Raw genomic sequence first — 24,554 nt, 5'->3', positions numbered from 1 at the left:
ATTTTGATGGAATATCATCCTTGCAGGGCTACAACTAACGTACAGTATATATATGAACAGATTATATTTTCATTATATATTAATCTGTTCATAGTTTTTTACTATAAATGGATTGTGTGTCAATAAAATGCCAGAAACGTATAAAACATGCCCAGTTTTCCAGAGCTGTAGGTGTAAAATTCAAACAGTCCAAAACCCAAACGTATGAAACTTGCAATAATAGAAAAGGATAGGAGAGCCAGCTGATTTGTTCTTGTAGTGAGGCAGTTCAGAAAGGAAAGCCCAAAATGCAAGCCTACTTAGTGCATGATTTCTCTGCTAAGTGTGTTCAGTGTTAGAGCAGGTATATGCATTATTTTGCTTGGAAAAGTGTCTGTATTGCATCCACTTCCCTATATTGTTCACTTTACCACTGAATGTTACAGCAACTCAAGTCAGGTTACAATGTGAAATTCCACACATTCTGACCAAAGGCGGGTCTGTGTGTTTTTTTTTTTGTGGAAATGAAACCGTAAAAATGGACTTCTTCTCATGTTGGTCAGTGTGGGAGTTTCTGCTTTCACTTCCATTTGTTCTCTACCTGCTGACCCTTTATGCTTATGCCATACCTGTGTCTGTGTATCACTGTGTGAGGTCTAAGAAACATGCATACAATGGACTGATCTTTGACTGCAGCAGTAACGTAATACGTCAGGAATCCAGACAGGACAGCTGGATCGGAGCTGGCACAAGGGCGCCTGTGTGCCGTTTGTGATTCTCTTCTTTTCTGTCTGTGTCCTCTTCCATTTTTCTCTGTACCCTTTTGTTTGGTCTGCACATGTCAGCACATCTTCCCCATGACCCTGATGTTGTGTCCTGTCCAGAGTCGGTGAATAGTGCTTCTCTATTAATGGAACAGAGCAGCTACAGAAGTCTGCAGCAAAACAGTTCTATTAGTCAGAAATGCAGCTATAACACAAGGCAGCACTGGTTACGGAGACGGTAGTCTGTTGCACTTTGGCATTGTTTTAAATTTGTCTTACTCCGTATGCTTTCGGTCATGTTATTGTTTTTGATTATCTTACTATGTCTGCTGTCGTTTATATGATAACGAGAAACTTGCTGATGGGAATCTTTCCTCTGCCTGGGAGTTTCCCTGGCTGGTCAACTGCGGCAAGAGAGATGTCATGTTTTTGTCAGATTAGTGGAATTGTACCCAAATACTGTTCTGACCTGTGGTTGAGTAAAAACAAGGGAGGGATTTGGTGAGGAGTAAACAAATTGAGAGAACTGAGCGGAAAGGGTTAGGAGGAGAGGTAAAGATGGAAAACAGTGGTCTGGTGGTGATTTGAAGTTGGCAGGGGAAGGCAGGTTAGAAAGAGGCTGTCATCACTTTTTATCTGCTTGTGAGAAAGAGGTTTTACAGGGCAGTAGCGAGGCCTCTCTTTTCAGAGGTGAAACAACAACCTTTGACAATAGATTTATGATTCTTGGCATTCTCTTGCACCTTGGGATGAATGGTTCAAGGCAGAAGGTGCTTTGCTACCTCTACTTCTTGAATAGACTGATCCTGCACAGGCTTGTAGTCATGTAGAAAGGAAGAGGGCAAGTACCTGCTGTTTGTACCTTTGCAGTATTCACATGCATGCATGTAAACACATACAAACAGTCACAGATCGAAGGCTGTTTTTTTTATCTGAACCTCTTGGTATGTGCCTTACATTTCACAGATAACCATGAAGTGCCTTTCGAACACATGTGGTTGGCTGTTTGCTCCTGTGCTCGATATATTGAATACATTAAGTATTTCAGCTGTTTAAGCATGAGAAAGCGACCTGTCATGGTGGTGTGTTGCGTATGTGCACATGAATCTGTCGGCATGTGTCCAGCTGTCAAAAGCAACGACTAACAGATGCTGTTCCCACAGAGCAGCTCGGATGTTCGAAGAACTGCGCATTCAGTACAGAGAAGTAACCAGGCCCTTTTATCAAAGCCCTTTACTCTAGCGCCACCAGCAGGTTCACAGTTGGGGTGAGAGTAAAATATCTCAACAACTATTGGATGTATTGCCATGAAATTTGGTACGTACATCCATGTTCTGTGTTCAATCTCATCCCATCATCAGGTCAAAGTTTCTCCAATACTCATACAGTTAAAGACCAAATACTTGCTAAATTAAAGGTCCCATATTGTAAAAAATGAGATTGTATGTCTTGTTTGATTATAAAGCATGTCAAGGTGCTATATAAATACTGTGATAGTATTAAAATGGTCAATCCACAGAGGAATGCACACAGCCCTTATTCAGAAACTGTGCCTTTAAACGAGCCGCCAGGACTTCCGTAAGGTTGTGATGTGACAACTGTAGTATACAGTAGATAGGTTTAAAGTGCCGTACATTGCTGTTTAAGTCATTCCCCGGCTGCAATGATGGTGCAGACTCTGAGAGGAAAGGTGCTGATACCCAGAAACACTTTTTTGGGATGGGGCCTCAAAGAGACAGGCGCTAAACGTTTTAGATAGCCTGCATACAGGTATATTTTAGACAAACAGTATGTGAAAATTAGAAAATGCATTTCCTGCAGAAAATGCTTGTGAATGCTGAAAAGCTAAATTGCCAAAGCTAAACTGCATTGCTGGAATAACTGCATAAGAAGAAGTTAAAGTAGTGAGACTAGTTGGAAAATTGGGAATGGTTTTCGAAAAAAGTCACAGTGTAGTTTGTGGGAAAAATTTATGAAAAACATAGTATAGTATGTTAAAAAAAAAAAGTAATTGTATATAAAAAAAGTTGTAAAAAAAGTCAGTATAGTACGTCGAAAAAAGTGATGAAAAAGTGATAATATGGTATATCAAATAAGTCATAGTATAGTATGTTAAATAAAGTGATAAAACAATTCATAGTATAGTATGTAAAAAAATCATAGTATAGTATGTTGTAAGAAGAAGTCATAATATAATAGGTCTAAAAAAAGTGATAAAAAGTAATTGTATAGTATGGCGAAAAAAGTGATTAAAAAAAGTCACAGTATAGTGTATCGAAAAAAAGTAATAGTATAGGTCAAAAAAGTAATAAAGCCATAGTTATGTATGTTGAAAAAAGTAATAAAAAAGTAATAGTATTATATGTCGAAAAAAGTGTAATGTGTCAAAATAGTCATAGTACAGTATGTCGAAAAAGTGATGGTAAAGTATGTCGAAAAAAGTCATACTGGGAAACCACCCTGGATCAGAGTATGCAGTTCCTACTTGCTGTTGCTATTTGGAGTGGTGTTGACCACTGAGCCGTTGTGACACCAAATAGAGAATATTGAAAACAGTTAGCATAGTATGTCAAAAAAGACATTAAAAAGTCATAGTATAGTATATCGAAAAAAAGTCATAGTATAGTATGTCGGAAAAAGTGATAAAAAAGCCATAGTATAGTATGTAAAAAAAAAGTTAGAAAAAATGCGTAGTATAGTATGTCAAAAAAGTCATAGTATAGTATGTAGAAAAAAGTGAGAAAAAAGTCATATTATAGTATGCTGAAAAAAGCCATAGTCATAGTATGTGGAAAAAAATTATAAAGAAAAAGTCCTAATATAGTATGTGGAAAAGTTTATAGTATGTGGAAAAAAGTAATCAAAAAAAGCCATACTATAGTATGGCACAAAAAGTGATAAAAAAGCCATACTATAGTATGTCCAAAAAAGTTATAAAAAAGCCATAGTATAGAATGTGGAAAAAAATTATAAAGAAAAAGTCCTAATATAGTATGTGGAAAAGTTTATAGTATGTGGAAAAAAGTAATCAAAAAAAGCCATACTATAGTATGGCACAAAAAGTGATAAAAAAGCCATACTATAGTATGTCCAAAAAAGTTATAAAAAAGCCATAGTATAGAATGTGGAAAAAGTGATATCAAGCCATAATATAGCGTGTCGAAAAAGGCCATGGTATAGTATGTCGAAAAAAGTCATATCGGGAATCGAACCTGGGTCAGAGTTTGCAGTTCCTACTTGCTGGTGCAATTTGGAGCGGTGTTAACTGAGCCATTATGACAACAAATAGAGAAAGGTGAAAACAGTCACCAAAGTATAGTATGTCGAAAAATGTGATAATAAGTCATAGTATAGTATGTCGAAAAAAGTAATGAAAAAGTCATATGATAGTATGTCGAAAAAAGTGATTAAAAGTCATAGTATAGTACGGTGGAACAATTGTAAAAAAGTCATAGTATAGTATGACGAAAAAAGTGATAGCATAGTATGTTGAATAAAGTGATAAAAGGTCAAAGTATAATACAGTATGTCGAAAAAAGTCATAGTATAGAATGTCGAAAAAAGTGATTAAAAAGTCATAGTATAGTATGGCGAAAAAAGTCATAGCATGGTACAGTATGTTGAATAAAGTGATAAAAAGGTCATAGTATAGTATGTTGAAAAGAGTGATATAAAAGTCATAGTATAGTTTGTTGAAAAAAGTGATAGTCATTGTATAGTATGTCGAAAAAAAGAGGTAAAAAGTCATAGCATAGTATGTTGAATGAAGTGATAAAAAAGTCATAGCATAGTATATCAAAAAAAGCGGAAAAAGTCATAGTATGTTGAAAAAAGTAATAAAAAGTCATACTATAGTATATCGAAAAAAGTGATAAAAAAGTCACATGATAGTATGTCGAAAAAAGTGATTTAAAAGTCATAGTATAGTATGTTGAAAAAAGTCATAGTACAGTATGTCGAAAAAAGTCATAGTATAGTATTTCGAAAAAAGTGATAAAGTCATAGTATTGTATGTCCAAAAAAGTCATAGTATAGTATGTCAAAAAAAGTTATCTCATATGTCGAAAAAAGTGATAAAAAGTCATAGTCTATGTCAAAGTGACTAGTGATAGTCATAGTATATCATGTTGAAAAAGGGATAAAGAAGTCATAAATAAGTTATAGTATTGCATGTCAAAAAGGGATAAAAAAAGTCATGTCGATAAAGTCATAGTATATTATGTTGAAAAAAGTGATAAAAAGTCATAGTATAGTATGTCGAAAAAAGTCATGTCGAAAAAAAGTGATAAAAGTGATAGTATGGTATGTTGAAAAAAGTGTTAAAAAAGTCATAGTATAGTATGTCGAAAAAAGTCATTATGTCGAAAAAAAGTGATAAAAGTGATAGTATGGTATGTTGAAAAAAGTGATAGTATAGTATGTCAAAAAAGTGATTAAAAAAAGTAATATTATAGTATGTTGAAAAAAGTGATTAAAAACGTCATAGTATAGTATGTTGAAAAAAGTGATAAAAAGTCATTATACATTATGTGAAAAAAGTCATAATATAGTATTTTGAAAAAAAGTGATAAAGTCATAGTATTTTATGTCCAAAAAAGTGAGAGAAAAAGTCATAGTATAGTATATCGAAAAAGTTATTGTATAGTATGTCGAAAAAAGTGAGAAAAAAGTCATAGTATATGTTGAAAAGTGATAGTCATAGTATAGCATGTTGAAAAAAGGATAACGAAGTCATAAATAACAGTAACACAGCTTTTTTTCTTCATCTATTTGTATTCTCCATTCCTGTACCCCTATGTGGGACTTGAATCCATTTGCACCATACAGGATGTGAACACTCAACCTTCTGTCTTCCAGTCATTCTCTTATTACTCTATGCTATCTGACCTGACGAAGAGTTTATGATTTTGGCATATTCGTCTCTTTCAATTATTATATTTGACCCTCAAAACTTCCTTAAACATATAAGATTTGAACACTCCACCTTCTGTCTTCCAATCATAATCTTATCACCTTATAGTATATCGAAAAAAGTGATTAAAAAGTCTTAGTATAGTATGTCGAAAAAAGTGATCAAAAAGTCATAGTATAGTACAATACCAGTCAAAAGTTTGGACACACCTTCTGATTCAGTGTTTTTATTTTTTATTATTATTTTCTACATTGTGGATTAATACATCATACATCAAACTATGAAAAAACACCAATGGAATTATGTAGTAGGAAAAAGTCAACCACAAACCAGAATATGTTTTATATTTTAGATTCTTCAAAGTAGCCACCTTTTGCTTTGATGACAGCTTTGCACACTCTTGGCATTCTCTCAATCAGCTTCATGAGGTAGTCACCAGGAATGGTTTTCAATTAACAGTTGTGCATTGTCAGAGTTAATTTGTGGAATTGCTTGCCTTTTTAATGTGTTTGAGACCATCAGTTGTGTTGTGCAGAGGTAGGGTTGGTACACAGCGATAAACAGTAAAAAGCCCTATTCAACTACTGTTTTAATTCATATCAACAAAAAGAAGAGAATTGCTTGGGCCAAGGAACACAAGAATTGGACATTAGACCAATTAGGCATAAAAAGTAATGTCGAAAAAAATGATAGTCATAGTATAGTATGTCGAAAAAAGCCATAGTATAGTATGTTGAAAAAAAGTCATTGTATAGTATGTCGAAAAAATTGATAAAAATGTCAAATATATGTAGAAAAAAGTCATAGTATGGTATGTCGAAAAAAGTGATAAAAAGTCATGGTATAATATTTTGAAAAAAATGTTTAAAAAAGTCATAGTATAGTATGTCGAAAAAAGTAGTTTTTTGTCTAGACAACATATACAGTAGATGCCTGTAATTTATTTTCCATCTCCTACATGCCTTTCCTAAACTGGACTGAATCAGGTGTGTTAATTCAGGCACACATTTAAAATACACAGGGCAGTTGTCCACAGCACAATGCCTGATTAGATATATGTTGATCATCTTGCAACACCAGGGGTTTGAACTCAGAACCTTTAATGCTGTAGGCAGCTGTTGATCTCAGGGAGCTAATAATCTGGGTGATGACACAAGTGGCCTCACATCTATTAGACAAGTGTCAAGATTGCATGAAATAATTGAACATATTGGAAGGTAAAAAAAGAGAGGTGGTTGACTTGATAGGTGTTGATTGCTTTGAGACAATAACATATATCGTTTGATTCCAAAGGTCACACTTTATCAGTCATAATATTGCATTGTGGGTGCACATTGATGGCCTCTGAGTTTAATGATTTTATTGGAAGTGATTGTAATAATGGTTTATGGTGATTTCATACAGTCCATTTAGTTGAGGAAGAATGACATGACCCTGTGTTTTTACAGCTTATGTGTCCTGAAAAGGATCAAAGCAGCATGTGTACAATGGAAATACAATAATGAGCTCTGACTCATGGAACATGCCTGTTCAAAGCTATTGAGGTTGTTGTGAAGAGCGTCCACACAAATACCGCTCTGTCTGTACTTATCTGCATGATTCAAGCCAACGGTGCTGAGTCATAGGGGGCCTCAAGTACCCACTCTGGTTCATTTCCTGAACCCCTTTTATTGCTCCCTCTCTTGCTCTTTCTAAATCCTTCAGTAGTAAATGAGAGCAGGTGAAATTGGAGATTGTTTCGTGGAATCTGACCTGTGCGATTCCACCCAGTTCCACCCCCCCCTCCCCCAAGAAACACACAAGAGAGAGGGAAAGCAGAAGCAGGTCTTTTCCCTCCTGGGAATCAGCCTTGTGCTTGTTCTCAGTTCCCTGCGACTGAAAACACACCTCTGTTCTCTCATTGAGAGGGGTCGGAGAAGGGAGGGAAGGCAAAACTTGCTGGGCAACTAATTTATCTATTTGCCGGTTCGCTTGTGTGCATGCAAGCCTGCTTATATTTGCTGTTGCGTAGTTTAAGTCGATTCTGACCGTCCTTTAAATCTGTGTATGTTCGCATATGCAACAGCTGTGGGATAAGATCGGTAATACACATTCAAAAGACTTAATACAACTCTCCACAGTGTCCAGAACTCTTTTAATGTCAAAACAGTATAATAACTTATTTATGTGTTGTTATGTGTTCTTGTAGGAATGAGCGTGCTCGGTGGATCAGCGCTCTGGGCCAGAATGTCAATAACAACAAGAGTCAGGACAGAACCAGTAAGTTGCCACAAACATTTATTTACACACACACACACACACACACACACGCTTGTTTCACTATCTTTGTGGGGACCCATCATTGACATAATGCATTCCCTAGCCCCTTACCCTAACCTTAACCATCACAACTAAATGCCTAACCTTAACCCTTACCCTCACCCTAACTATAACCTAATTCTAACCCTAATACTAAAACCAAGTCTTAACCCTCAAACAGCCCTTTAACCTTGTGGGGTCCAGCATTTTGGGCCCCACAAGGCTATGCAGACCCCACAAGTATACTGTATTCCCCGGTTTTTGGACCCCACGAATATAGTAAAACAAGCACACACACACACACACACACACACATACACACATATACATACACATATATATACATACATACATACATATACATATATATATATATATATATATATATATACATACATACATACATACATACATACATACATACATACATACATACACACACCTCTCCTTTTAGCCTGCTGCACCACCTTGTGGTCATAAGACGAACTAGTTTGTTTTAGATTGATTTCAAAACAATTGGCTTTTTAATTCAGATATATTCAAATAAGGAAAGTGTAACTGATCTGCAGTGAGTCATGGACTTGTGTTTTATGTGTTGGTTTAGATGTCATGCAGGTGGAGGTGATCAGAACTTACACAGCCAAGCAGCCAGATGAGTTGTCTCTGCAGGTGGCTGATGTGGTGCTGGTCTCGCAGACTGTAGAAGACGGTATGTTCAGCGCTCTCGTTCTCTCTCTCTCTCTCTCTCTCTCTCTCTCTCGACTTTATCGCTCTGTATTTTTCTCTAGCTCTTTCTATAGCTTTCCCTCTTTAGTATTCATCTCATTTTCCGCCTTTCTGTTTCACCTGCACCCTTTCATCATGCACTTTTATACGCTCTCTCCTTCTCCTTTTCAAATCCTATCTGTCTCTTATAATAGGCCTTACACCTGGTTGTGTACTGTAGGTTTAAAACCACATCTTTAAACACACAAGCCCGAAGGTTATTTCCCTTTTGGTGGCCATGGCAACTGACTTTCATGTTAAAGAACAGAAAGCTTTGAGCATCAAAGACACGGAGACACTAAAACGCAGGAAACGCAACACGTTTCAGTTGTCATATGCAATTTCTCCTCTTAGGCTGGTATGAAGGCGAGCGACTGCGCGACGGAGAAAGGGGGTGGTTCCTCGCCGAGTGTGCCGAACCAATCACGTGCCAGGCCACCATCGAGCGCAACATGCAGAGGATGGACCGCCTGCAAGGGTTGGAGACTAATGTGTGAGCAGGATGAGCCCTGTGCTTTAACCACCGAGGGCTTCTCTCAGCTGGTAGTGATCCTTTGACTCACCAGTGACCTTTCTGTTTAAGTGAACCCAGACAAATGAGTTCAGTGACCTGCCTTCAGGGACTACGTGGACCAGGCTGATGGACTCTTTACAGTGGGATAACATTAAACATGAAGCCATAATTCTTAGCTTTCTGCTTAGTGTCCACTAAAAATCAGGCATACTGTCCGAGTTTCGAAGCAGAGTGTTCAGAACAAACGCAGCACAAAAACGTAGATTTCCTTAATGGCTGATCGGCCCTTGTGGGAGGGATGGCTCGACAGGGGGATCTGTCATATTTACTAATTCGCAGGTTGGTTGGAAAACTTCACACCCACTGCCAGAGTCACTGCTTTCAACACCCTGCTCCATAATAAATTGGTGGAGTGACGTTTGTAAATCTGATTTCTCTCCCAAACATATACTCATATATTTTTTTGAGTGTAAGTGATGTGCAATGCAATACTTGAGATGACAGTACCACTATAGGAGGTAAAGTAGACCAAAAAGTGTGACAGCAGCCTGATGTGTGCTCTGTTACTGAGAATCAGGCCATGTAATTAGGAGCTTTGCCAGTAATAATGTAACTATGAAAATGTTGATTGTGAAAGTGATAATAAGGCAAGACGGTGGGATTGGCAGCTTCTTTACAGTGTGTGGGTTAGTGTAGAAAATCTTGTTTCAGAAGCATCTGATGGCAAGTAAAACTATTACAATTATATTTACAAGAAAAACACGAATGCAGTTTGTCTGAAGCCCATGGCACTTTGTGTAAATAGAATAATTCCTAATGAATTGGATAAGAAGAATTACAGTCCTCTGGGAGGTTTAATCTCATATCATCCGCAGGTTAAGCACGAGGGCCAAGTATCTGTTCTCCACCTTGCTGTTTGTAACCGGTTAATGTCACAACCATCAATCAGACTCAATTTCTCTCTCCATCCACACAGTGATTTGGACAGCCTGAAATATCACACACACTAGATGCCAGCCAGGTGTGTATATATAAATATCCCCCTTAGGATTTATACCGGTATACAGAGGCAAGCTGAAATGAATTTGTGTGTGCTGATGGTGAGACCGGAAGAGAAGAGCGGCCCTACCCAGCCCTGCTTTTAATGCGATTGTCCCGTGTGAGTCATCTTTTTAGTGTTTCCATGCCCGGCCAAAGGAAATGAATGGCTTGGTCAGAGGGTGGTGATAACCCCATCTATCAAGCCCACTGCTCTGGCCCCAGCTCAAATGACAACCACAAATGTTGAGCTGCATGAAACGAGCTATGACGGTAGCGTGCAGAGCACCCAGCAGGAAGGACACGAGTACGCAGACGAAGCTTTGCATTTGCACTCAGGGAAAAGTAACTGTTACCACACATCTAAGCATGAATTGATCTTTATTTCAATCACTTCCTGTACTTGTAACTATTGTAAATCATTTGTGTACATGTAAATATGTAAAACAGCCTGACTTGTATGTTTTCCAAAATACAGATTTATATTGCAGAAACTTCTTCAGTCAACTTTATATATTTCAATCAGCCACTATAAATAAAAGCCAAATTGCTTGGAGCTTGTCATGTTCTCTCAATGATCAATAGGACATCTCTTTTCCCTGAGGACCACTGCTAGACAGACCCAAACAAAATTACTCCAGTAATATTTGGAGCAATAAATTAGCCATGTGCTCTTTGGGCATTCAGTGCAGATTAATCAGAAATGTGCATAAATCCTCCAGCCAGCAGCACTTTTCCTAGATATTTATGACCTCGGCTGTTAAATCAGGGGTACGCAACTGTGTGCTGCTGAAGGTTAACAGCTATGCAGGTGTTTATTCCAACCAAATATGTGATTTTAGTGATTGCTCTCTCAAAGCTCTAAAACAAATGGTGTTCTCCCATCATAGAACAGATTGTGGTTTCACATCATAAAGCCAGCAATATTTCAGGGTAATGGTTACGTTTGAATTCCTAAATTTCAGCCTTGTAAGGCAGATGAACCTAAGCCAGGCAGTTTTTTTTGTACATCCTTTTCTTTATTGTACAGTCCATTAAGTGACATTGCTTTCAAAATAAGAGCATGAATTATCCAAACCAGAAATGCACAGACTAAACAACAAACACAATAGCCACAGTGTCTTGGAATATGGATTGGTCCTTGCTAAATAATGACAGAACAGGCAACAAAAGAATATTGGGAGCCATTCAAGTGCATAACATTTTCCAGTATTCTTGCGTCCTGGGTTTGGCCTTCAGGAGCACCAGCAAAGGCCAGCTGGTTAGCATAAATATCCCAACTAACTCTCTGTCTAAGGATGCAGTCAGTTATTAACAAGGCTCTTCTCTTCATAGCCAGCCAAAAACCCTGCCACTTTTAATCATCGTCGTCGTCATCGTCATTGAAATGCATGTGTTGTCCTCTAGGGGCAGGCGCCCACGTTCTGTCATAGCCTTTAGTGCTGCCTGTAGGCTTCTCCTGGGTGGTGATGAGGTCTATGATGGCTGTGATGACAGCACAGTCTTTGGACTGACGGTTTTGCCAGTTTACAGGAGCAGGGTTACGAACTTTCTCCTCCAGCAGAGAATCCAGCTCTTTCTTTAAACTCTGTAGAAAAGACAGAACATAAAGGTCAGTAAAAAAAAAAAAAAAATGTATCTCATCATGAGCTTCGTTGTGAGTGAGTGCGTGCATGCATGCGTCCCTCGCTTACCTTGACGAGGTGAGCGATGCGTGCCGGGGATCTGAAGACGATCCACTGGTCCACGGCGATGGTCTCCTGGCCCTCGTCTTTCTGGATTGTGATGTCTCCTCCGAAGAACAGCAGTGAGAACGGGGACACCTCAGTGCAATCGTACAGGAAGATCTGAGGACACGCAGAGAGATGTCGCTAACACACAACGACAGGAGCTTTACACCAAACCCAATAACACAGTCAGTGACAGGGAGCGGGATCATTATGACACACCGAGCCAGACAGCTCTGTGGTGTGAGCTGAAAGTGTCCCATTTAGTGAAGAGACGCTGTGCGAATTTGAAATGTGTTTCAGTGCCTCCCGTGTTGAGACAAATGTCATCTTGCCCTGTCTGTGAATCTTGCAAATGTGTTACACTCTTTCCATCCGTTTTCCTCCCTGTGCTAAACTGACAGCTGCTTATGTAAAGTAGCTTGATGGAAACCCACCATGGAAAATACCAGTTTTCTTAAAACAAATTAACAAAGTAAGTAAAACAATTATTGAAAATTCAGATAGAAAATAGAAGTAATACTCTATGCAATGCACTGGTCTGTATGCACACACTCACAGAAGCTACGGAGACTACATGAGCAAAAGACTAAGGTCAAACAAAACCTATTTCAGCTTTGAAGGTAACTGACAGGAGTGTTGAAAATTAGCATCGGAGAGAGGTAGAGAAAGGTGGAGGGAGTGGGTAGGAAACAAGGAGGAGAAAAGAAGCAACAAGAGAGCAGGGACAACTGCATTTGCCCCATGAATGTGTAATGTAATGGACCACCAGGGGCAAGTGCGTCACAGGAGATAAAGTTTAACGTCATCCCTCCTCACTTTCCCTGGTCTTCTACTTCCTTCTCTCTCTCAGTACACAAATGCCCTTGACAATCTCAGAATACCTTTTATAATAGGTCACAAATACATAGCATTGTGCACAAAACCACACTACAAGAAAAGAAACATGGCATGATGGCAATAATACTGGTGAAATGCAGCAAAGACCAAGGCAGCAACTTGAGAGACAAAAAGGCACAGTAAGCAATCAGAGAGGACATAAAAGGTCTTTTTACCATCCAGTCATTCATTCATAAAGAGACAGCACAGAAAGAACAAATACAGACAGATGGAAGGGAAAATGGGAGTTTAAAGAGGGGCAAAAAAAAGGGGGGGGAAAGGGTGCATTTCATTACACTAACTTATGCTTCCTCGCGTCCTCTCCCCTCCTGGGACGCGCAAATCTTTCCCCCTCGTCCTCGATCGTCCAATGCCTTATACAATAAACGATAGGCTAAAATCTTAAAAAATGTTGCCAACTATAGAATTATTATCTTTCCACAGCTTGTAGGAAAGTGTTTCAGATCAAATTAAATGTAATTCACAGAAAGAGCAATTTACATCGATGTTACTTGTGAACTTTTGTAATAAATATTTCACTGGGTGATTGCAGCACCTTCACATGACAGACAGCAGTGCAGCACTTCATAAGTAACTGACGTCGCTTAAGACGGACGCTAAGGAGCCAAATGTTTCTTATTTGGCAGCTGCGATGGTCTGTCCTCAGTCTCTTCCTCGCATCTCTCTCACATCCTCGCTGGGAGGAGTAAGAGAAGTGAGTGAGGGAGAGGAGAGAGGGCGGCAGTCAGGGAGCTGTATTGACTGTTTTGCCACCCCCCCACCCCACCTCTTACATTGTGTCTGAAAGCTTTGAAGCACGACAGCCTTTGAGAGACAGAGAGTTGAAAGGCAGTGTTTTAATCAAATATTCATTCAGTGCAAAGCTGGCTTGGCACAACTGACAACCTTCAACCACTGGTCCTTCTTCCCACTCACATGCACCCTTCAGACGGACGCATACAAAACCAAAGAGACACAGCAACACACACTCACATGTAAAAACACACAGCATTAATACAGCAGTGTTGAACCACAGCATAATGCGTTCCCATGTCCCTTCGCCTACTCACACTGCTCGTTCTCATCTTGAGGTGGTAGATGAGCCATGTGTAGTTGAACTTAGTCTCTTCAGCATTGACTGATTTAGGGTGGATGCACACCTTTCCATCAGCCTGGGTGTACACCTTGACCCTGAGAAAGAAAAGATGTTAGAGTGCGTGTTTGCCTGTAGGTATACTGGTAAAAGAAACTCACATCCCCAACGCATGACAAAAAGAAACATTTAAAACGTTTAAACATAGTTTTTGTTACCATCATTATCGCGATAACTGACGAAAGAACAGAAGAGGAAACATTTACCATTGCAAAAGGTGGAAAAAGATTTATATTCATTAAAGGGGAACCATACAGATTTTACACATCACTTCTGTCTAACTCCACCCCTCCAGATTGTTTTCATTTTTTTTTTGTTTTTACTTGTAGTCTTCAGCCCCCAACATACATTGCCTCAAATGCCAGGTGTATAACCAATACACCTGAATGTTTAAAGTCAATTGGATCAAGTTGAAGAAGCTTTCTAGTACTCTTTTATGTTTCAATGCTGTACAGAGATTTTCATCCAATTTCAGTAATAACAGATATTACTGTATTGTATAATTTTGGTCAAATAATTCTACAGATTTCATATCTACACATGCCTACTATGTATGTGTTTTTGTATGCACATGTTGCCCAGATTGTGTGAATTTCTCATCCCCAGAACCAATTTTGTTAAAATAAATCAGAAAGTAGTCCTAAACAACCCATTAGGTGCTTTTGGCTTGTTTATACGATGCCCAAAGAATGCCTCCTGCCATTTTAGCATGGAGTGTACCAAAGAAAAGTTGAGATGCAGTCGGCCAATCATCTCTAACATGAAAGCAACGCAGTGTTTCTAACTCCTATGTGTCAGCTGGACAAAACCTGACTGCTGGGTACAAAGCTGCTTGTACCAGACAGCAGTCGGATTTAGCAGCAAAACAAACAACAAGCGCTTCATCGAGCAATGAATCCATTAAAATACTGCAGAGATGTGGTGCGGATGGATGTGAAAACTTTAAACTGGCTTAGCATCAAGTGTTGAGAATTACTTATGCAGAATAAATGGCCCTGCACTACTGGGTCTAAACCTGTCACTGAGACAGACAAACAAAAGTGACAGCCCTATAGGGAGAGTATGTGTCCGTCTCCCTGTTGTGTGTGTCTGTCTATTGCACACAGGTCACAGCCGTTGCCCATGACAGCTGCCTGAGGGCAGTTTGATGATGACTGCATTGATCTTCAGCTGCAAAAAGCTCCTCTGTTTTTGACAATTTACCTAGCATGGTTTCTGCACAGCCTCCGGTAATTGTCACAGGGCTCTTACAGAACTCTTACCTGAGAGGTCTGATGAGATATTGCAGTGTGAAGGCTATCTAAAGATCAATAAGAATGAATGTGTGCTTATCTATCTTCCCTATCAGGCCCTTCCCTGCCTATCTTTGTTCATCTCCCTCTTTGAATTGGCAGACTCACCCCGGCCTCTTTTTGCTGTTAGTTGGTCTTATCATGGCCACCTTCGGGTACAGACCAGCTACAATTACCGCCTTGATTAACTTCTCATTGTCTAGGGAAGGAAGTGAGAGTTAGAGAAAGAACAAATGAGCACGGTTACATTTACATGCGATATTCCATTACTGTGCCACAGCCTGGTTTTAAGAGTCCTAAGAAACTGTATTTTCTGAATTGCAGCCAAAAAACTCCTCTTAGTTACCTGAGTTGACATTAGATGTAGGGTCTTTGGGGTCCCTGCTGCTGACAAAGCCTGTACGCATTAGATGCTCAGCAAACTGACCCTTCATGTTGTGCAGCATCTGAATGTTGAAAGGACAAAGTACTTCATAGAAGGCTGCATGTTCTTCATCTGCTCAGACAGAAGTCAACTTAAAGGACAATTCTGGCACAAAATGAACCTAGGGGTTAATAACATATGCGACCGTTCTCTCGAATATGTTTTCATGCTAATCGAATGTGTATGTAGCTAGAAACAAGCTAGCGCAACCTGTGATTAGCTTGTAACGCTAGCTTTCGGGGCAGAGGGTAAATCGCTATTTTATACCACTAACAAGGCTCAAAATAGCACCACACGTCAACGGTAGCATAACGAGGGTCCCTACATGTAAACCGAAGCATTGAGAACTTGGTAAGTGTACAGACAGTTTATTACAAAGATAGATTATAAAGACAGTAGCATGTTTACATGCAGGTGCCATCTTGGAAAACAGTCATGACCAGTCGAACGACGAACGCAGTGCTACCAGTAACCAGTAACATAGCTCAAACATAGTGTTCGTGTGACTAGTCATGACTGTTTTCCAAGATGGCGCCCACATGTAAACATGAACGCTACTGTCTTTATAATCTATCTTTTTAATAAACTGTCTGTAAACTTAACCAAGTTATCAATGCTTCGGTTTATATGTAGGGACCCTCATTATGCTACTGTTTAAGTGTGGTGCTATTTTGAGCCTTGTTAGTGGTATAAAATAGCGATTTACCCACTGCCCCGAAAGCTAGCGTTACAAGCTAATCAGCGGTTTGCGCTAGCTTGTTTCTAGCTACATACACATTCGATTAGCATGAAAACATATTCCAGAGAGCGGTCGACTCGGTACACATATATTATTAACCCCTAGGTTCATTTTGCGCCGGAATTGTCCTTTAAACATGTAATGTTGTTTTATTTTCAAAGTACATCAGTAAAGAGGCCAGCACAGCACCCACAATCAGCCTGGCTCACCTGGAGTGTATTGGCAGACAGGAAGTTGTCCCAGCAGTACTCCCTCTCATACCTGGCGCCACGCTGTTTCGCTTCCACCCAGCCCTGGTCAATCAATGGATCAATTAGGAAAGGATCAATTTATACAGCGGACAGAGATGAAAGAACACAGACAGATGTCGGCTGTCTTACCTGGAAGGCGTTGACAATAGTGAGGTGGTCACTCTTGGAGTTTCTGGACAGGGTCTTTCTCCTCATGTCTGCCATCTTCTCTTTACCCTGAGAGAGACAGATGCATTAAAGAATATTCTTTTAAGAGCTCCTTCAAAATGAAATAAGTCGGGAGGTAGAGTGCAGTAATGTGTTGAAGTGTGTCTGTGTGTCGCTGCCGACAAAAGCTTTCATGTCTGTGAACTCAGTGCCCTACCAGGGGGATGAAGAAAGGGTCTTTGAAGCTGAGTGAAGCAGCAATGGTGAGTACGGGGTCGAGGCAGCCCAACAGAGCTCCAAACAGGATGAGTTTGCCAATGTGAGGCTCCACAGGCAGACGAGCCAGGTGGAAACCCAGCGCCGTCAGATTCTCTGAACGGTCCAGGGCGTTCTAACAACAACAACAATATAGTTAGTCACAAAACCACACATCTTTAGTCATCTACAGCTACAGCATCTACAGTTTTTTTTTTTAAAAGATAGCCACAAAACAGGGAATGGATAGCCTTTGTTAACATAGCATGTTAATTAAGGTTTTTTAAGGCTTTCAGAAACATCTACCGTCAGAGCAGATTTGTAAATAATGCTTCCAGACAGGAGACTTTAAAACCACATGCTCTGGTGAAGAGATAGCCTCTCTTTCTAAAATGCTACTGTTTCCCTATTGGCTATTGTAGTTCTGCTGCTGAAAACTGTTAAATAAAGCTGAAACAATAAGTCAATAAAAAAATTACGTGATGGGCAGAAAATTAATACTCAACTATTTTGAAAAGCAATTCATCTTTTCCGTCCTTTATTTTTTTTAATGATCTTTATTCTTTCTTACCAGGTCTATGAGGTTCTTGATGGCTAGGTTGACGGCCTTTTCAGTTGGAGGGTCCAGGGCTTTCTCCAGGAACTGAGCTATAGACCCAAGCTTCAGTATCTACAGAGGGCAGCACACATCACATCACACATTGATCAGCAAAAGCGTGTATTATTTTTAAATCAAATTCCTCTCTTTTTATTTCAGTGCTTGTCATTAGTGGCAAACACTGGATTGTGGGATGTGTATATATATATATATATATATATATATATATATATATATATATATATATACACAGTGCTGCTCATAAGTATTCATACCCATGGTCAAGTTGACTAAAAAGAGGAATAAAAAAATCATCTTTTGGAAATTAATCTTAATGCCTTAATTAAAAAAATGAGGAAAAATCCAACCTTTTAAGGACACCAATTTTTTGTGAATGAATAATGTATTGTAAATAAATAAATGTTCTTCCTTAAAATACAGGGGCCATAATTATACATACCCCTATGTTAAATTCCCATAGAGGAAGGCAGATTTTTATTTTTAAAGGCCAGTTATTTCTTACTATGAAAATCCACATTCTCTAAATATGTATTCACTTTCAAATCAAAAAGAGATTTTTAAATACACCAAACATGTACCTGTGACAAACTGAAGAGTAAGCAAGCAACCATATTTCTATGTCTGACTAACAGGTTGGTGTTGGCAGTGCTTGTGCATTAGAGAGCTTATGCTTATGGTTAGCATGTTGTCACGGTTTCTCTCATATTAAGGACAGACTGATGCATTAGTCCGCCTCTCACCCACACACACTCCAATACATCCAACTGAAGTAGCAGAAGACACACACTCAAACACATTTCCAATAAAGCCACTGGTGAGAACAATCATAGAAAACACTAGATCTGAGTGAACTTTGGCTTAATGTTCCATTAGCATGGGTATGAGGATTTAAAAAAAGGAGGAAAAAAAAAAAAATAGTGAGCAACCAAACATAAAAAAAGTGACTGTTGACGATGAGAGAACGAGGCCCAGAAAAAGAGCGATTATGTGCATGAGTCAGCCCAGAATGTTCATCCCTAGTTCTCATTAGTCAGGATAGGCTGTAAATCAAAAAAACAGCAGTGCTGTCCTCGTCCGTCCCCTGCACTCACAAAACTCATTCACAGCAATCTTGTCCTCATCTCAACTGCCCAGCCAACACTTATTTGTCTCTCTCTGTCAGTCTGTCTCGCTCTTTCTCTCCACATACACAACCTTGATCTGCAGGCAGAGCTCCTCCAGTGGTGTCCTCATGATTTCAGGTAATTGATAGGCATCCAGCAGGCTGGCCCTGAGACCGTTGTACAGATGATAGCACTGCCCTGGACACACTCTGAATATATGAACAGAAGAAGAAAGTGGGACAGAGAGGGGAGGGGGGGGGGGGGGGTTATGTGTTACATCAGTCCTGTGACAAATGCTTCATTTGAAATCAGTGGGATGAATCTTCACTCAGTAAGCAGCTCCTGCTAATTGTGCTTTGCTCCACTTTGATGTCAGAGCTAGCTAACAGAACAGACGTCTCGAGTCACAGACTGGAAACAACCTGGGAGCGACTACACTTTGCCTTTCTCAGTGATTACAGATGGGAAGGCAGGAAGAAGTGAGTGGGCTGCTGGAGAAGACTGACAGAGAGCTCAGAAAATTGGAAGGAAAAATAATCCTTCCAGATTAGCATTGCATACCCAGAGGCACTAATATACACCGTGCCCTCGTTATGAAGATATCCACAAATACCCATGACAAACACACACACACACACACACACGCACACACACACACACACACACACCTGCCGGCACGTCCTTTCCTCTGTTTGGCATTGGCCAGGCTAACCCACTCTGCTGTCATAGTGCTGATGTTGTTGTTGGTGTCAAAGTGGGTCTCCTTAATCTTGCCTCCATCTATCACGTAAACGACGTCATCTATGGTGATGCTGTGAGGAAGAGTGGAGAGAGAAAAAAAGAGGGAGAGAAAGAAAAAGGTTGGAATGAAGACCAGATCAGAGAGAAAATAAACCTTCAAAGCAGTCTGTCAAGAATACTTAACAAAGACACTCTCTCACATACATACACACACACACACACACACACACACACATTCATTCTGAAGTAAAAATAAAAATGTAGCCCTTTGGTGGGTTTAGACTCTATATTTAGTGGAGTGATGTGAGGAGTGCAGGCAGCTTCTTAATTTGGTCAGTTTGTGTGTGCACGAGGTTCTTTGAATGCATTAACAAATTGCCTCACAGAGACTCAGTGTGCTCCACCAAAGAAATGTATGCAAATTATCCCCAAATCCACTGTTTCTATTAATTACTGGGACCTACAGCATTACACTTGTATACACACACACACACACACACACACATACCTGGTCTCAGCTATATTGGTAGCAATCACAATCTTTCTAATTCCAGGTGGAGGCTTTTTGAACACCTGAGAACAGTGAGGGAGAAAGAGATTGGACTTTTCTGATATTGAAGCGGGAGTAAAGCAGGACAATGGGCAGACACGCAGAGACAGACACAGTCAGAGAGAGACAGGCAAAGAAGAATGCTGACCTGCGTCTGATTAACGGTTGGCATGAGGGAGTGCAAAGGGATGATAACGAACCGGTCTGAAACACAACAGGACACAAAAGAAAAACTCATACGAAGCCCCATTTGCCAACATAAGATAATAGTTTGTGCGTGGGGCTGAACTATTATGTTAAAAAATATAACCTTAAATATCCTGGTAAACATCGAGAATGCAACTAATTATTATTTGTTAATCTTTGGCAACAAATAGGAGTATATTATTATTTAATATGGACAGAAAAACATACGATTAATAATTTTCTCTTTCCAAAATATTAAAAAAAGTTAGGGTCAAACATCCAAGTGAAGTAACAATAAGCAAAACTAGTTTGAGTGGAGGAGGACTTTAATATCATAAAAAAGCACAACCCTCAGTGAATAATGATCTCTCCTCTACCTTTTATTAACCTGCAAATCACTGGTATGCACTTCCATGTCACATGTGTGTGTTGCTGTGCGTGCAGCTAGGCCTGTAACAATTATTAAATAATTGTCTAATCGCAATTGTTTTTACATAATCGCCATTTCTTTGTCTAACTGCAATCAATTCATTATTAGCTAAGGTCCTAAGGGGTATGACTGTTGATGGTAACTGTCAGTTTTATGTTCATTTAAGAAAAAAAACACGTTTTATGATAATAAACAGGCGTGGTTTACTTCACAGGCTGTATAATTGTGTTATAACATTATCTGGGTCACATAACAGTGATATAACCAAAAGATGTATCTTGGGATTCATTCAAAACTTTAATTTGATTGCAAAAGTAATTCATAAATAAATATTTTTAAACTGGACTGAAAGAGACAATTGCATTGTTAATCGCAATTATTTCTGAGCCAATTCATTGTACAGTAAAATTTGGAATTATTACAGCTTACAATTAGTGCAGCTATACCTGATTGGAACATCTTCTGAGCAGTGAGCAGGTCATTGAGACTGCTGATTTCGGCCCAGCCAGGCAGGAAGATCAAGATCGCTCCTTCCTGTCAGACAAAGACGTGACACAACACTTAGCAGTTGAATGACACACAAAACCCAGCGCGGCTTCAGAGGAGAAAAAAAAAAAACCCCCGACAAGAAACAAACTGCCAACGGAAACAAAAAGCCATTAGCTAGAGGAGCCTCGGCAACAACTGAGCCAAGGGAACAAGGTGCCCGTGTCCTCGGTGGAGCTAAGCCGAGGCACATGGAGATGACTTGCCCTGAGTTTCAAACCTGCACATTCAGCCACACAATAGGCCCTGACATTGCCTGCCAACATCATTATGACAACAACACCTTCCCAACAGCATAGCCTCGGCTTCACATTACCACACGGATAGACTCTCTCAAAGCAGTGAAAAAAGAAAACCAATTAGTCACCTGGAAAATACAGAGGCACACAAACTTCAGCAAGACAGCAGATGGTGGTGGCTCATAGAGTTGGAGGTATGCCAGTGCGTGCAAATCTCTGCACATTGAGCTGTCTGACAATGGAATAGATGGCCACTTAACGTAAAGTAGATGTCATCCCCTCAAACATGAAAACAATATCTCATAATGCTACAATGGGTAAGGATACCTTAAATGATTGATGTGGAGCAATTATGTTATTGGAGCAGCAAAGAATAGGACAGAGAATAATACAATCAATCAAGCTTGCAAGACTGGTTACAACAACCATAGACTGGTTACAACAACCATAGACTGGTTACAACAACCATAGACTGGTTACAACAACCATAGACTGGTTACAACAGTCTAGTTGCAGTTTTTTTTTAATTATAGCAGACATCCACATGATATATACATATCACACATATGAGATACATAGAACAGAGCAAATGAAAACCATTTAGGGCTGGGTACTATTTGAAAGTTTTTGATACTGGTGCCAATACAATTTCTCATTTTTTGTACCAATACTAATATTTTTTCCAATACCTACTTTTGAGGAATATGAACATGTTTTTCTATAAACCTTTTTTTAGTAAATAAAAAACAATTGCTCATTTCTTGCAGCATTGTTACTTTTATTCTTGTATTTCATACTTTTCTCATTCTATTTTAGCTGTTTTCAATATTCTCCTTAATTGTTTTTAAAAGATTTTTAATGTTTTATGTAAAGCACTTTGAATTTCTTGTTGTTGAAATATGCTATATAAATAAAGCTGTCAATGCCTTCCTAATACAATGGCAAACTTCTCAATGCATGAGTGTCTTAACACTAAGATATTTCCATAAATAACATAATCTCTTAAATTAGCTACATTTCCCTATTTCCTAATATAGGGTAGGGAATATCTGATTAAAGAATAAGTAAACAGAACTTGGATTGAAACCAGGATTGTAATCAGTTGCTACAAACTAATTTCAGCCAGTACTCAAAATGTAGTATTGTTTGATGCTCAGCTCTGGAATCACATCATATGAGTTATAAACAAAAGCAGGGTGTGCTCAAAGGTGTTATGTTACCTAATCTTTGACAACAAATATAAGGGCTGCAATTAGAGCTGGGCAATATTATATCGATATCGTGACATGAGACTAGATATCGTCTTAGATTTTGGATATCGTAATATGACATAAGTGTTGTCTTTTCCTGGTTTTAGAGGCTGCATTACAGTAAAGTGATGTCATTTTCTGAACTTACCAGACTGTTGTAACTGTTCTATTATTTGCCTTTACCCACTAAGTCATTATATCCACATTACTGATGATTATTTATCAAAAATCTTATTGTGTAAATATTTTGTGAAAGCACCAATAGTCAACGCTACAATATCGTTGCAGTATCGATATCGAGGTATTTGGTCAAAAATATCGTTTAAAAAATTTATTTTTATTTATTTTATTTGATTTGGATATTTGATTTTCTCCATATCGCCCAGCCCTAGCTGCAATTTATGACATTCACATGCAGATCAGATTGTACAAAGCAAACCAGAGCAACTTCTAAAGACAATGCTGTATGCACCATGCTGAAAATGTCAGAGATAAATAATGTTTTTAGAGGCACAGATATCAACCAAACAATAATATAACTAAGCAAAATACAACTTTTATGTTATCATCAATGGGAAAAAAATTCTGGAAATGCTATTTTGCCACATCAAAGACCTAAATTTAAACAAAACTCCAGATAATATTAAGCTGGTACAAAATAACCCACTCGTTAAAAAGGACTATTTATTTCCTGAGGAATGAAGGGGGTATGAAGAACAGACATGAAACGTAGCTTCTGGGCCGTGAGCACCCCTGCCTTTTAATTAAAGCAAATTATTATTACCAGTGCTCAACCACTGGCACCCACATGGGACTGCATGTGTGAGTTAATGTCTGTGCGTGTGTGCATGTGAAAGAGAGAGGAGGAAGAGAGTGATGCAGGTAGTGTGCCGAGTTCCAGCCTGACAGAACCACATGTTCACACACATGCAGTACAGAAAGAGGTTCTGATTAATTCCAACTAAAAATCAAGTAACAGCACGGTAAGCTCTGTAGTGTTGGCCAACTATTTAGCGCACACACACACACATTTGTTTCACTATCTTTGTGGGGACCCGTCACTGACATAATGTAACTACATAATAACTACATTTTTCCAAGGGCCAGAATTTTTCTAAGCAGACACTCCGGGGGCCGGACTTTCAAATAAAGAAAATAAAATGAATTTATACGTAATACGCCTATTCTTGTTCAAAATGTTCACTTTCTTGCTGAATTAATGCTATTTTTTTTTTTTTTACATGTATTAGTGTGAGCAAACTCCAAAAATACATGGAAACTCCATAGTGAAAACTGTCTCTTTAAGTAGAAAAATATCTCAGACTAGGAGGCAGTTCACTGAGGAGTGATGGTTAAAGTCTGTGATTAGGAAACATGGTTGTAGTATGCAGCGTCCTGATTGGTGGAAAATGCTTGCAGAAAGAAACGGCTGTAGTCAGGTAAGAATGTCAGTGTCAAAGAGGCTGAAGCGAAAAGTTGATGTGGAAAAGCCCAGCTTTAATGATGAACGGACTGATAAGCAGGCTATGCATTAGTCATGTATGCCTCATTTGCAATGAAACGATGTTGTTGCAAAATAATACAACCAGCATCATCAGCGTCATTCACGTGCATATTAAGTAGCCACATGTATCTGTTTTGGTCTTATGATACATCCATAGGTTTACCGCTCCAGCGGAGAGGATGGTTCGCTCAGCCAGCAGTTAAGTTCATAAGAATTTGTCCAAATTTCAAGATTCCCGGCAAACTAAGT

General features: G+C 39.0%; 2 protein-coding genes across 3 annotated transcripts in view; one reads left to right on the top strand and one right to left on the bottom strand.

Annotated features, from left to right (window-relative positions):
* The window catches only part of LOC116050817 (rho guanine nucleotide exchange factor 26), a 31,789-nt gene extending 20,963 nt beyond the window's left edge, over positions 1 to 10,826 (top strand). The window contains exons 13-16 of one of the 2 annotated variants that reach the window (XM_036001047.1): positions 7,844 to 7,914; positions 8,558 to 8,662; positions 9,073 to 9,227; positions 9,266 to 10,826. In XM_036001047.1, coding sequence (XP_035856940.1) covers positions 7,844 to 7,914; positions 8,558 to 8,662; positions 9,073 to 9,215 — 319 coding nt within the window. In that variant the 3' untranslated portion in view covers positions 9,216 to 9,227; positions 9,266 to 10,826. Of the gene's footprint in view, positions 1 to 7,843; positions 7,915 to 8,557; positions 8,663 to 9,072 lie in introns of both variants that reach the window. The other variant, XM_031301028.2, reaches the window with a different exon arrangement.
* A 443-nt stretch (positions 10,827 to 11,269) lies between these two features.
* Positions 11,270 to 24,554, bottom strand: part of dhx36 (DEAH (Asp-Glu-Ala-His) box polypeptide 36) — a 30,251-nt gene continuing 16,966 nt past the window's right edge. The window contains exons 13-26 of the mRNA XM_031301027.2: positions 21,213 to 21,300; positions 20,299 to 20,354; positions 20,109 to 20,173; positions 19,528 to 19,671; positions 18,951 to 19,068; positions 17,709 to 17,807; positions 17,100 to 17,273; positions 16,865 to 16,951; positions 16,694 to 16,777; positions 15,668 to 15,767; positions 15,430 to 15,520; positions 13,947 to 14,067; positions 11,965 to 12,117; positions 11,270 to 11,858 (exon numbers count right to left, since the gene is read on the bottom strand). Coding sequence (XP_031156887.1) covers positions 11,628 to 11,858; positions 11,965 to 12,117; positions 13,947 to 14,067; positions 15,430 to 15,520; positions 15,668 to 15,767; positions 16,694 to 16,777; positions 16,865 to 16,951; positions 17,100 to 17,273; positions 17,709 to 17,807; positions 18,951 to 19,068; positions 19,528 to 19,671; positions 20,109 to 20,173; positions 20,299 to 20,354; positions 21,213 to 21,300 — 1,611 coding nt within the window. The 3' untranslated portion in view covers positions 11,270 to 11,627. The remainder of the gene's footprint in view (positions 11,859 to 11,964; positions 12,118 to 13,946; positions 14,068 to 15,429; positions 15,521 to 15,667; positions 15,768 to 16,693; positions 16,778 to 16,864; positions 16,952 to 17,099; positions 17,274 to 17,708; positions 17,808 to 18,950; positions 19,069 to 19,527; positions 19,672 to 20,108; positions 20,174 to 20,298; positions 20,355 to 21,212; positions 21,301 to 24,554) is intronic.

Source organism: Sander lucioperca, chromosome 5 (genome assembly GCF_008315115.2).
Source record: "Sander lucioperca isolate FBNREF2018 chromosome 5, SLUC_FBN_1.2, whole genome shotgun sequence".
Classification (NCBI taxonomy): domain Eukaryota; kingdom Metazoa; phylum Chordata; class Actinopteri; order Perciformes; family Percidae; genus Sander; species Sander lucioperca.
Note: the sequence above shows the minus strand (reverse complement) of the source record. Positions and strands in the feature narration are given on the sequence as shown.